Below are 15020 nucleotides of genomic sequence, written 5' to 3' on the forward strand. Positions count from 1 at the left end.
CGTGTGGCCTAGCGTTGTCATGCAGCAAAATGAGTTTATCATGTCTACTGTCCCATTCCGGCCGTTTTTCTTTCAAATCTCGATTCAAACGTATTAGCTGCAGTCGGTAACGGTATATTATTACTAAGTTGGAACGTAAATAGGTTAAAACTATAATGATGTTCTAATTCGAAGGACTGCGTTGTGACTCAATGCAAACGCAGATAACGTCGTTTGTTGCAATGAATGAAGAAACGTTTAGTTTCGCAGAGAGAACCGCAGTCTAATAATATCTAACGAAAAATATACTCGATATCAAATGTTATTGGGCAATATACACGTGTATTATAAAACGAGAATGTTCGTTTCCCGAAGAAATGGCGAACGCGTGGTTTTAGGTGCGCCTTTCATCCCTAATTCGCGAATTTTCTCCACGGAGGAATTGAATTTTCCCATAAATTGCCGGGAATTGCCGTTTTAGCTGGAAAGTGCGGCCGTTTTCTGCAATAATTAGATTCTTGCGGCGTCGCGGCGGATTCTGCTCACCGATTTTCCCGATTATGGCTGATAACGTATCAAGACGATGGGTTCGTGTGCTATTTTATATAACAGACTTCTATTAGCGTTTTATTAACCGTTAAAATTGTTGTCGAAGCGAAGAACAGATCGATAAGCACTTTTCCTTTCGTAAACCATGAAATCAGTTTAATTTGAGACATTTCAGACGAATTTTCCGAGAGATCAATCGCATTAGTGGTATCTGATGCGTCAGATAGCAGTATTTTCGGTAGTGACGTATGTATCAATCATTGACAGCATTTTCAAGTTGAAATTTGATGGCTTGATAACGTCGTTGCTTCAGGTGGTGGGATTAACTAGCTGAAGAGGACCACTCGAAACGTCGATGGTCTCCGCTACTCAAAATAATTAAGTAAACGATGGGCAGCCGAGGAATCCAACTATACATATATTGCTACACCGATCATTTCGAGATTGAGGGACAAGCTGTATGTACAAATAGTTTCGCAACAAGATTCACTTTCGTCTTTCCAGATAACAATCGGGAAAGGCATTATCAGACCGAGAAATTTCAGCAAAATTAAAACGGGAGAGTCGAGTGTTTTGAGATTTGCTAGCAAGAGATTGATCTTTCTATTATTTTTACCTTTGAATGGCGACTCTGAGGCATCATTAAAAGTTACCGCAGCATAAGGCACAATTTCTACGTTACTGAATTTATTTATGTCCACAGCAAATGGAAAATGTGTACAGTTTCATATGCATAAAACGATAAAAATCCTGTAGAATAATAATATTTCAGGTCGAATACAAATATGCCACTTGCGCATTTTTGGCCTAAACGCAGAAACTATCGCTTGAAACTATCAACTCTACAAAAATGACGTACAAAAAAATATCTTCGACTTCAGGAAATCGCAGTTTCGATTTTTGCCTCGAGAGGGAGGCCACCAGGAGCTGTGGGATCGTAAACATGTTGTTTAACGGAGATCATCACCATATATCGGCGTTATCGTGGAAAAGAACAATGGCCGATGATTCTCAGGGAATAAATATGTATCTTTTCTTCGATCTATACTCATTCGATACTTGCTTCCCTTCGTCAACAAGTATTCCAGCCCTACGAACGTCAAAAACGATCCTTTTTAATTAAATATTCACCGAGAATTTCTTATTGTTTCTTTCCTCGTAATTAGTGAGGTTGCAGACATCCCGGGAAGTTTCGATGTGCTCCTATTACAAGCTGCAAGGGTCGACGGGATTGGGATGAAACGTCTTCCAAGGAAAGTCTGGTCCAATTCAACGGGCGGATGCAATAATCCATCTTTGCTGCCGGCAAAGATGAAGGGATACTTTTATTCGGAAATATTATTAGACAGACGTCGATACTCGGGGCTCCTCGAATTCTCGAAACGAGCAGAGGTAATCGGAAGGATGAGCTGCAATGGAAATTTTTATTGCTCGCTTCTGTAGTTCTTTGGAAAACTGCTTGTGTCGTTGAATCGCAATTTCATTTCTTTAATGTTGCCTATGATATTCGTTAATATTATTCCTTTATTAGATGGATGTTTTGCATTTTAAATTGATTCTTCGATGGCGATGCTCTCTATCCCGACTCCGTAATACATTTCAAAGGCATATTATATGACGGGCAGCTCAGCATCTGACAATAAATTGAACGCTGTTTTACATTTCTTTGAAGATATAATGAAAATCGATAAAAATCTGAATAAACACAATCTTGGTGTTTCTACAAAATAATATTAAATAGTTATTTTCAGCGCTATACAGTGAACAACGAAACTGTTTGAACTCACTTTAAAACAGTATAACTTTTTTATAATTGTACCAAACGACCTGATGTTTTGTAAGCAATTAGAAGCATTGGTTTACTAAATGATCTGCGAAAAAGATTTTCCAAAAATTACTATTTACAAGGTTGCATGCAAAAATAAAGAAAGCATTTTTTAAAACTTTTTTTATTTGGGTCCCTAATGAAAATTTAATGTGTTTTGTAGATCTATCTTAGTTATACACGTGCTGAAAATTTCATGTGGTTCAATGTGGTGAAAATCATGATTCTTCGCGAGTTTTGTCGTGTCGCTTTTTTCAGCATGTGTATAACTAACATACATCTACAAAATGCATATTTTAAATTTTCATTACGGGCTCTAATAAAAGAGTTATAAATGTACGCAAACACGACACAATTAGCACCAACACGGACACAATAAAAAAGAAAACGGGTTATCTCATCTTTGACTCTTTGGAGAAAGTGATCGCGTTAGCAGGGAAAAAAACCCACAAAGGGAAACACTTTGATCACGTAAGAGTGACGTCAACCGATCTAGTCGAGCGAACAAATTGAGGTTTCTGGTTATTCACCTGTCGAGAGTGACTCACGAGTGGCCAGAATTCGGGGCAAGGCGAGTCGATGGGCGCCTCCATCTTTCTGAACAGTCCAATTGTCGACAATCTATGTCTAGTATAACGTCACAGGGATCCCCGATTCTTGGCGGATCGGGGGACACGGAAGCGCCTTCTCTTCTCCTTTTTTCCTTAGATCTCTCGAGCGATAGTGGTTGGACAGCGATAATGATGGGGAGATAGTGGCGAGCGTTATATATGATGACCCTCGAAGTACCCGGCGATCATTCGGTTACCTTCGATCGACTTTGTCTAATCCGACATGCGGTGCACTTGATTGAACGGCGTGCCACCAGCTCTGGAAAGCAACCGGAAGAGGTGTTATAGATCCTAGATCGAAGAAAACAGACTCTGAAGTACTCGTAGTGGTTGATCGTGTTAGAAGAGACTGATCGACCGGACGTCGATTGATCGGTGAAGTCCTGTTCGGGATCCTGTTCAACGATTAGGTGAACCGCTGAAGAATCGTCTCGAGGAAAATGGAGGGCACAGGGATGATTAATGGCTCGCCAATCCACCAGGAGAGCAGAAAGCTGTGGCAGTACCTCGCCTCGATTTCCGGTATTTAACCGTGTCGCCAGATAACCCCATCCTGTCGCTATATCCTCCATCTTGATCCTCCGTTGATCCTCCAAAGTGACGTCCGACTCGGTGCTTTGCCAGTCGCTGGACCGCGGATTAGAACTGTGTGATTGGTAGATTAGTTCTACGAACTCCTCGTATATATTTCAGTAAACTTTTGGTTACTAACTTTACCGGACCCATCAAAGTCAGCCGGGGTTCAATATTTTTACGATTATTGAGATTGTGAAGACGCGTCGACGAGCTTTTCTGTGGGTATATTTTATAAAAAAAAATGGCTAAAAATTTGGATAGACATATCCTCGTTATTTTCATAAATTAACTCCTTGCCCTACGATTTATTTTACGGTTTCAGTGACTAGAAGCTTTTTGTAGATCGTGATTTCCTAAAGAAAGGAGAAAATTGATATAAATTGTATGTCTAAATGCTCTCCAACAGCTGTATGTTAACAAAGCCAAAACAGAATTTTATTTCGGTTTAAAGGCAATTATTAACATACATTTTTATCAGAACCTGTTCAGAATCTTCAACACGAGTCAGACACGATAGTGTAAGGCAAGGGGTTAGGGGAAAATAGTCACTTTTAGTCTTTTGGGAAACCTGTTCTCGATACTACACAATCGAAAAGGTTATTTAATTATTTATTCATACAAGTTCACGTCTTGATTTTTGACAGATTCACTGGTAGGTTAGCGATTACACAATGAATAATGTCTATAGTATATTTCCAAATGTTAGCCCTATCCACTCGAGCGAATCTGAGCTCCATTAAAAATTGCTATAGTATCATTCCAACTGTTTTGTACATTACTGAATTTGTTTGCATTTTATGAATTACTAGACTTATGAATTACTTTTATATGCATAAAATAAAAATATTTTAGGTCCGAAGAAATGTTTTTTAATATCAGAATATAAATATAAAGAAACGTCCACATTACCAATCATTAACGCGTTCACCGAGTATTACTTACGCCGTTGGTAACAACCTGATGATTTTCGCCGGTTACAAATTATCTCGTAATAAATGAAATTTATAGTTTGTGGACGCGTTGTAAAAAAGTACATTCGCGTTTGTTCATGTATAGAATAAAAGAGCATCGTATTATATCAAGAATAATTAAGCTTGGTTGACGCGTTAAATTGTGGATTTCTATGCATTTGATATGTATTCTCGTTCCCTCTTGAAACGCGCGTGACAATTATGCACTTTCCAATTAAAACTTCCAATAATTATGCTCTTCAGTAGCTTTCGGGAGTCATTAATCTAACGTCACGCGGGTGACAGTGATTTTTATGACAGTAGATTTATCCCGGAAGTTCGAAACTACTTTAAACACTCTCTTCGTTCGATGCTAACGATTTCGAGACTTCCGGAAGATTATTTGGGATTATTCAAATTTTATCGAGAGACTATAGCCGGTAGACGAAGAAATCCAGGAAAAAAAGTTTCGTCTTGCTTAATGAAACTGAGATTTCGTGGCGAATTCCTGTCCGCTATCTGGTCACGTACGACAGAAGAGTTTCTAATTTATAAATTAACTTAATGTGTAACAGATACGAGAGCTGTTAAAGCGTTATTTTATCGGTAGATAATCGATTTGTTATGTAAGACAGAGCAAATACTTCCAGTTCCCACGAGTATTAGCCGGTCGAAGCAAATTGAAGCAGGAAATAGAGTCGCCACAATATTTGATTGAAAACAAAAATATCGGTAATTTTTACGAAATTGAATTTAATGTTTTAATTGTAACTATGACTAGACTGGGAGTGAATAGCAGAAAATGTTTAGAAAAGGAGTAGGGAGTTCGTATCTCGGAAACGACTCCACCTGTGAAGCAATCATTATTATCTCACCTCGGTGACTATTTTTTACAGGCTCTGGTTAAACAAATCTTTCTTTTACCACCACTGTATCAGAGATATTCAAGCAGATAATAGACGCCACGGTACTCCTAGCATTTTTCTACGAAGTAGATACAATATCGCGTTAGTTCCAGTAATAAATCATAATCGGGCAGGTCAAGAAATCTTTACGCTGATTTTTCCGAAAAGAACTGATTCGAAATCTTAATCTTTTAATGCTTTGATATCAAGCAAGGTGGATTCGAATAACTGGGCATCGTCGTGCAAATTCCAATTTTTCAATCTGCGTATAGGGGTGTAACTGCACCCCAGAGTAATAAAAAGATACATGAAGAGTTGCCGAACGAAAAATTTCCAAAATTCTTGTAGGAATGCTATCTGTGAAATAATTCACGAAAAATTGAAATTTATTATTTTTATTTACCGCCATGGAAAACAAAAACATTCCAGAAATACTCACGCAGTCGAAGTTTTTTCTTTACATTTTGCACTGCAAAAAGCAGGGGGTGTGATTGCACCCCAGTACAGCGTTAACATAAGAATATCTGTACGCAGAGTGAAGGTTAATCACCTCTCAAGCTTTCCTCTGTGAAAGCATTCAATACTGAGCCTCAACATTTTCCATTTAGAATAAATTTTCTACGTGGGAGATCAATTCCTAAATAAATCCAAATTTAATAGATTCTAATGTATGAATTGCGGATTGTATGCATTTGTGATAAAAATTAACTGATCAATTGCAAAACAGTAAAAACAATTTGAAGAATTCCAATATACTATTGTACAGGGTGTCTCAGTTGAAGGAGGTCACCTAAACATCTCCTTTATTTTTAATGGCACAAAAAATATTTATGGCTTAATTTAAATGGTATGGAAGGAGGAATATCATAGAAGAACAATTTCGTTCGTCCGGTTATTTCTTCATAGTTTTTTCAAGGTCATAGTTATTTCTTTATCGGGAAAACTAATTTTTTTTCTATTCCATCTTATAGCGGCTGAAAAAATACACTTGAATATGCTTAAGTCATTAACAAGATGGAATAAAGAAATATAAGTTGTCCCGATAAAAAATAACGATCACCTTGAAAAAGACTATGAAAAAATAACCAGACAAAAAAGACTGTTCTTCTATGATATTCCTCCTTCGATACCATTTAAATTATGCCATAAATTTTTTTTTGTGCCATTAAAGAAAAAGGAGATATTTAGGTGGTCTCCTTCAGCTGAGACACCCTGTATAGTTTCCAACATGGTACAGTTATTAAGAAAAGAAATGAACGTGTATGTAGCTCCTGTAGCAGACAATTTTTATCTGGCATAAAAATTCGCTAAAAAATTATTATTAATTCTCCAAACTTGATTTTCGTTTAGCTTGCCTGCTGGTGGTTGGAATCGGCACAGCATTAGCATGGACGTCTCCAGTGCTCCCTCAACTGTACAAACCGACCTCGTTCATGGTGTTGAGCCAGGATCAGGGTTCCTGGGTGAGCTCTTTACTAGCTCTGGGTGCCATGGGCGGTGCCCTGCCGGCAGGAGCGATGGCGGACAAACTAGGCAGGAAGAAGTCTCTTCTTTTGCTTGCTGCTCCGTTTCTCCTATCCTGGCTGATCATTCTGGTCGCCAGCCAGTACTGGTTGATCTACATCGCCAGGTTCTTGGTCGGATTAGGCGTGGGCGCAGGATGCGTCCTTGGGCCGACTTACATCAACGAAATTTCTGAAGTCTCGACCAGAGGTACCCTCGGCGCCATGTTCCAGTTGTTCCTTACCGTTGGCATATTCCTGGCATTCGTCCTGGGAAGTGTCTTAAGCTACACCATTTTTGCCCTGGTCTGCGCCCTCATTATTGTCGCCTTCGTCGCATCATTCTACTGGATGCCTGAATCTCCCGTGTGGCTCGTGGTGAGTGTCCTGGACAACCCTATCAACCACAATCAGTCGAATGAAGTTCGATCATTAAGGATTCTCCGAGAGATTTTTACTTTAACACCCTTGCTGCTTAGGAAAGTTAATTTCAAAGAGGATTTTTTAACTTTGAGAATTTTTTGCGCTTGAACCGAGAGAGTTGGGCGAATGTTCCTTACGTGGATCGATTCTGTAGACACTCCTGAAGAGACTGGTATATTTTTTAATAACATTGAGCGGAGTTAAATACGTTTAAATAATGTTTGAAACGACCGGAACACCGCCAAGGTGTCTATTCTCTCAAATACACAGGCGTTGAAGTGATTGAAAGATTGACTAAAATCGTTCTACAACTCAATGTTACCTAAAAAGTTCGATTATTTTTCTCGAGCAGCGGATTGCAATCAATTTCGAAGCAGCCCGGTAGATTTATTGCGAAAGAATCGAGTCTGTTGGAGGATGCAGTGGAGTATTGCAATTAATTGCAGCAAAAATCGGACTCCGGTTCCGGGAGAGCGGATCGATAGAGTCGCTCGTTGCGCGGCCGAGTTCTCCGTTTCCCTTCGAACGGTGCCCGGGATTAATTGCTGGAAATTAATTTCAGACAATGAGCGCGGTTTCTCAGCTAGTTCGACGCGATTTGATTAATGTTCCCAGGGCAAAATGAGGAAACAGGACGCTTCGATGGCGATGTCCGTGCTCCGTGGCGACGTCTACGATCCCGGCGAAGAGCTCGAGGAAATGCAGAGGGACGCCGACGAGAATGCCGGCAAAAACACGTCGTTCCTCGACATGCTCAAGTCTCGGCCCGACAGGAAGGCGATGCTCGCTTCCTTCGGGATGATGTTCTTCCAACAGGCGTCCGGCGTGAACGCTGTCATCTTCTACACGGTGATGATCTTCGAGGCATCCGGCAGCTCCATGGCGCCGGAACTCGCGTCTATCCTCGTGGCCCTTGTTCAGGTTCGTTTCCCCTCGCCATCATTTGAATTTCTAATCTGCTGTCCCCGTCTTCACTCAGTTTCCTCAATTTCATGAGCGATGGGCGAGGTACACAATTTGTTCCACAAGGAAAAACGGAGAAAGGGCAGTTGTTATTAATTCTTATTTTTACTATATTCGAGTAGAAAATTAGAGAAGGGGTAATTAGCGTACAAATATTAAGTGTACAAAATTAAACGTGGACATTTGCATTAACATACCCAGTGTACTGAATCTCGTTGGCATCTGCAATAAGCAAAAGGGTTAATGGAATACTCAGAAGTATTATCGATTTTGATTTTATGGATGTTAGCAGGTTGCTGAACTGCCACTCGAAGTGTGAATAATTTTAATAAGCTGGCACACGCCTTAAGATGTCAATTTATTTTGGAAATGATGCGAACGGTTTTTGTGAATTCCTTCCTCGAACGGGGAAAGTGACGGATACATGTTGGAAGATTAAAATGGAAGATCATTCGCAGCATGCATAATTAATAAACGTGCAGAGCTGCGTTCTCACAAGCAATAAAAAATGTGTCAAGGAACGGACGAGAATTAAGTAATTCCCTTTCGAATAATTTCAACGACAAGAATCTTGAAAATGATCAAAGTATTAAAAAGTCTATCCAACAGACTTCTATCCGTATAATAATATTCAGACCTGATTCGTTGATGGATAAAACGCCGGGGTGCTTAAGAAAAGTTTTAATCGAAAAATACACAGCTAGTATAGGCTTTGTTATGTTTTTAATAAAAGCTGCCGTGGGAACTTTCGAGGATTCTGTGAAACTTAATTAGTGAGGGTAATCATTTGACTGGACGATGACGGTGGAGATGTTTGTCTGCGAACACAGCTGAATATTTTTCCAATTCCCGTAGATGTGTTGAAAAAATATTCGAGAAGCGCGAATGAAATCTCTGTTGGTTTCAAGGCAGTTCGTTTGTCTTCTGAAAAAATATTATACCGGAAGGAGGCAATGCCTTATTACCACTGACAAAGAAAACATCTGAGTGAAGCAGACTTAAAAAAAAAACGAAATTACTGTCCGCGTTGTCGTTCAGGCGAAGGAAAATGATGAGTTGACCAGTAAAAATACAGAGCGTTATCAACGACAGGCACGAAAATGTTCGTCATTGTTTGATTATAATCGCGTCGTTAGAACGGGGAAAATTAACGGGGCGGTATTGCGAACTGCAAACGATGTTTACGTTTACTTGGTTGTGTGTCGCAGTTGGTAATGTCAGGTGTCGCCGCGCTGATTGTGGATCGAGCCGGAAGGAAGCCGCTGCTCATGATTTCCACTAGTGTTATGTCAGTCAGCCTGGTCGCCCTGGGTTTCTACTTCAGGCAGAAAGCCAGCAATAGTGACGTCAGCTCGCTCGGATGGCTGCCGTTGACTTCCTTGATCCTCTTCATGGTCGCCTTCTCGATCGGGTTGGTATAACTAGTCGATCAGCATAACGCGATTACGTACGAAAATTCGGAGAAAAATCTGACGAATCGATGAATTTTTTCAAATTTTTCGCTTCAGAATTCAGCTTGCAAACATGTATTTTTTATCCTTGAGAATTACTCAGCTTGCAATTAACCACCCTTTCAATCAGAACACTATTATCAAACTCATTTTTTTCTACTGAATCGCATGCAAAAATTCTGAAAAAATCTGGGATATTGTACAGACCTTTTCCTACACCAGTGAATTTTTTCAGATTTTTCGCCCCAGAATTCGAGATGCAAAAACGTATTTTTTATCCTTGAGAATTACTCAGGTTGCACTTAGCCACCCTTTCAATCAGAACACTATTATCAAACCCATTTTTTTCTATTGAATCGCATGCAAAAATTCTGAAAAAATCTGGGATATTGTACAGACCTTTTCCTACACCAGTGAATTTTTTCAGATTTTTCGCCCCAGAATTCGAGATGCAAAAATGTATTTTTTATCCTTGAGAATTACTCAGCTTGCAATTAGTCGCCCTTCCAATCGAGTCGAATGCAAAAATTCTGAAAAAACCTGGGATATTGTAGACACCTTTGCCAGTGAATTTTTGTCAGATTTCTCGTCGAAGAATCCCAGTTGCAAAAATTCGTTTTCCACGCTCAAGATTGTATCAGCTAGACTAATGGATTATGCATGTTCCAGGCTTGGACCAGTACCATGGATGTTGATGGGCGAGCTGTTCTCCGCGGAAACGAAAGCGTTGGCCTCCAGCGTAGCCGTGACCTTGAACTGGTTCATGGTGTTCCTAGTCACAAAGTCATTCCCCGCGATGAACTTAAATCTGGGTACAGACGCGACTTTCTGGATCTTCGCCGTTATAATGGCGGGGGCGACCGCGTTCACCCAATTCTTAGTCCCAGAAACCAAAGGGAAATCGTACAACGAGATTCTGGCTGAACTTGAGGGCGAGCACAGGCCGATAAAGGCTGTCCCCTAGTCTAAAATCGTTTCGCATCTTTCATCCAAAATTGTTTATTCGCTTTCGACTTCATTTTCGTGCTATCGAACCCGTCGATCGATTCGACGATTTCGAGGGGCTCTTTGACTCGCACCTTATCGTATTATTTCATCGAAAAACCTCGCGACACACTCTCGTTCATCTGACGAATCCAATTAATTTAATTAGTCTAATAATCGATCTGCCGCGCGAAACCGGGACGCACATGCTCGAGGACAGTGATCGTCGTCGATCCGTCGCGCGATCATCAATCGACTCGCTCTCGTTAGGCGACAGTCGGAAGGTGGTGACATACATGACAGTCTCGGTGGTGGCGAGCGACGCGTGACAGTTTAATTACAGGGATGAATCTGCAGAAAAAATACATGTATGCCAGCGATCTTCGATAAAAAGAAAAAGTCTTTGTTCTTTCACCGCGCTTTTTGACATATTAGCACCGTTACGCTAAAAATTACGTTGTTCTCAAACCACAACTTTTTAACCAATCAATGCGTTTGATTCTTAAAATATTTTATGACTAGACAGCGGATCTTCATGCAAAATAAAAATGTTTTGCATTGATTGTGAGAAGCAGGAATAACGTGAAAATTGACTTCATCCCTTAACGACTTTGTTACATTCAAAGCTACATTACAACATTCTTGAATTTCTCAGATCTTTTACTGTTTCACATTTCGCCGAGTCAATTTTTTTTATTAGTGCATAAAAATCCGCAGTCTAATTATGACATTTCCATTTATTTTAACAGAGAAGTTTAGGCAGTCTGAATGCGAATGCGTTAATGCCGGAGGAATTTGGAGATTACAGTGTCAACCTAGTCAGTACGAACCGATCGAGTAATCGATTTCTCCAGCGGAAAAATCAGCCACGAGTGAAATCGTTGTATAACGTAGAAATGAGAATGCATCAAGACATCAAGGGTCCGATTATATGGACCATCGCGTCGATTGTGGCTTCCGGTGGCACTGACTAATGAGTCTGTTGTTTCTCGACCGAGTAAAATGCAGCTTTGTGAAACGGACACATCCCTGCCTTCTCCTGCATCTATGATTTACTAGGTCGACTCTGTCGGGGCAGAAAATTGTATATCTACTTGACCGAGCCATCGGTAATATTCGCTGTAAACATTTCTGATCGTTTTCACGACATTCGAAGGTTACACGGTAAGTGCTATGTCAATGCTAACCGAACGACAATTCATTAGGCATTTACCTGTAGTTAGAATATTTATCGCGAAACGTTTGAACACATTCTGCTCAATCTTTGAGGCACAAAAAGGAATCAACAGTTTGATAAAATTGTTTTAAAATCGATGAATCGCATGTTGAATGCAGTCACAATGGCTGGTGATTGTACGACAGAAAATCGATTGTGACAGCGCACATGACTTGTGTCATTATCAGAAGGGTTTTGCCGTCACCCAATCGCGATTCCATGACAGTTCTGTTTTCACGATATCGCAAGTGGAACAGTATCGTAATGGAAAGATTTAGAACGCACAAACGAGCGATCGACGTGTAGCCGCGTTACGATCGCACGGATTGTCCCTTTGCGAATCCGCAACTAGCGATAACAGAGATAACAATGAAAGGCTATGGAAGCAATTTTCAACGATTACCTTACCGACTGCTGCAGCGACGCCATTTTTATGCACTCTGCGCGCTGTATATTCTCCTCGACTGTAAATTACATTATTAAGAAAACTATCACATTGTTTCCCTGGAGAACTACAAAATTCTACTTGCAAATTAGCATCGTGTAAATTAGAAGCAGGTATTTTCTTTGTTTACTAGGTAAAAAGAGAACTGACTACTTTATGAATCGAATAATATATTGTTCAGATAATTTTCAATGCTTCTGTAACTACACAGAGGAGAAAAAGAAATAATCGAAACCTTATTTAAGTATAAAGAATTGTACTAAATAAAATTATTAAGAAAACAAAGGGCTTCTCTAGAAAGAGCTAAATTATGCTGGGAAATTGTAGTAGCATGATTCAGAGAAGCAAAAGGTATTTCCTCCATCTTTTTTAGTGGTAGAAAAGAATGACCTGCCGTTTTATGAGTCGAATATAATTGTTAAGATAATTTTCTTAAGAGACCGTATTTGTGGCAGAATGTTTTGTATTCATATTGTCGCGCGACTTTCGCGAAAATTCAGTAACCTTTCCGCAATTTTATTCATTATTTAGAGCCAGCAAGACCGAAAATTGCAAAGAATAAAGAAATATGGGATAAGCATATGATTCTCGATCGGAAAATCAGTTTCCTACGATCATAGAGGCAAGCGTTCCACTCTGACGATTTTCAAGTTCATTTTCCAGGTGTTTTGTTTTCGCATTATTTGTTATAAATATTTCCGAAATGGCCAACGATAAAAATGGTTGATCTAAAGAGTCTGCCAAGCAGAAAGAACTTTGCGAAGATGGTTGTGAGCGCAGAAGGGTTGGGAAACGAGTATTAAAGGCAGGCCGGCGTGTCTGATCATCGCCGACTGTTTCCACTTCGCTCGAACACTGAGCTACGCGATCGACCGAACACTCAAAGTCGATTATCTCCGAAACGAAGCAACGGACGAGAAAACTTCATTCTTTCTTTTCGACTTATCTTCCCATGCAGAATCCTACTAGATGCCTCGTACACTCGGTCCAACTCTACGAAACAGGGGATATTGTACCGAAACAATTTTTATAGCCTGCAATAAAACACGATATGTAAAATGAACTACTCATGGACAATTCATAAAACGATGAGGAATTTGTCTATGATTAACCTGTTGCATTATGATGTATTTAACGGTTTAAATAATTAGATTTATTGTATGTCTAATATGTAACAACCCAAATTCTACTTCGGTTTAAATTACTTCCATACATATTTCATATAGATCATGTTCGAATTCTTCATCGAGAGACAGACTCGATACTATAGTGCACAAATTATAATTTTTGGACAATCTTTTTTCCACACCATTTCGTAAACCAATGCTTCTAATGGATTATAAAAAATCAGGTCGTTAATATGTTCAATATCAAGTTGTTTTGTTTTGCTGGATTTTCCTAGATAACTCTGGCTAGTCACGGGGCACACATCTCGTTATCACGAGACCTCAGCGAAGGTTAAGAAAATTTTAACCGTGTGTCACAGCGAGCCCCAACTTTCTCGAGTACGTATGACTTTGATATAATAGAAATATTGCGATCAATAAAATATTTAAACATTGCTACGACCCACTTTGAAGATCGAGCTGCACAATGACGAAGTTAAACCGGATGTACTGTATTTAGTAGACCCGAAAACTTGGTCGCGTCTCGATACAACAGAGCCAAGGGGTTAACGAGCTCCGCGAGGATAAAGCGAGAAGATTCGTCTTCGAAAGTCGCCTCGAAACCGTGAAACTTTCAGCTCGATACGCTCGCGTTCTACATCGACTCGCTCGGGCCAATCTCTTTATCATCGCGATAATTTTGCATCCGGTGATGTAAAAGTTACGGCGACGCTATTCGTAGAACTACAGTTTCGTAGCCGAGTTACGCAATTACACCGAAGAAGAGACGTTTCCTGGATCATTCCTCGGCGTATCTGGCTCGCCGAAGATTTATTGAAAGATAAGTTCGGTCGGAGTTATTATCGGGGGCGGGGTTCCGATCGAAACCGTTAATTGAAACGCAAAGTTCCAGTATACTCTTAGCTTTCTGGCTTGAACGGGCTCGAAATTGCGCGGCGGCAGTGCCTCCAATTATTCGGGGATTGACGTCTTGATGACGACGAGGGCTCCATTAACTCGGAGATAAATGAGTTCCTGCACGAAAGCCGAGAAAAATCGCTTGATTCGCCAACCAGTATCCTGTCTCATTATTGTGTATCGTTATAAGAAAGAACACACGCTCATATTCAGGAATCTGTTTAATCCGTTTGTAAATTGTCTGGTGACCTGGTTTACCTCCGCAACCTCTTCTCGCTTTTGATTAAATATTGTAGTGGATATTGAGGATCAAGATTAAGCACGCCTGTATTCCGAGAACGTGCCATTGTCTTTACAAATAAGCTTCAGTGTTTTAAATACATCTCCTGGATCAGTCTCTTCTTTTAATTGCTTAAATTCAATAGATTAAATGTCACCAGAGAGAAGAAGGCGGTCAGGGTGTATAAAAAGCAATGGTCAATCTATACGTATAAATCTACACAATCAAATTTTGCAGAAACTTTAACGACTTACAGTTGGTGTAACAAGTATTCGTACACCCTTTAAAACAGAATAACATTTTTGTAATTGTACCAAACGACCTGATTTTGTATAAT

At 39.9% G+C, this 15020-nt stretch overlaps 1 protein-coding gene across 1 annotated transcript; it reads left to right on the forward strand.

Moving 5' to 3' along the window:
• Positions 1-2679: 2679 nt before the first annotated feature.
• On the forward strand, positions 2680-14549 carry LOC143209073 (facilitated trehalose transporter Tret1). Its single transcript, XM_076424290.1, has 5 exons — positions 2680-3486; positions 6746-7275; positions 7936-8241; positions 9492-9694; positions 10404-14549. The coding sequence occupies exons 1-5, from the start codon at positions 3405-3407 to the stop codon at positions 10696-10698; spliced, it is 1416 nt and encodes a 471-aa protein (XP_076280405.1). The 5' UTR covers positions 2680-3404; the 3' UTR covers positions 10699-14549.
• Positions 14550-15020: the final 471 nt, after the last annotated feature.

Source organism: Lasioglossum baleicum, chromosome 5 (genome assembly GCF_051020765.1).
Source record: "Lasioglossum baleicum chromosome 5, iyLasBale1, whole genome shotgun sequence".
In the NCBI taxonomy this organism is placed as follows: domain Eukaryota; kingdom Metazoa; phylum Arthropoda; class Insecta; order Hymenoptera; family Halictidae; genus Lasioglossum; species Lasioglossum baleicum.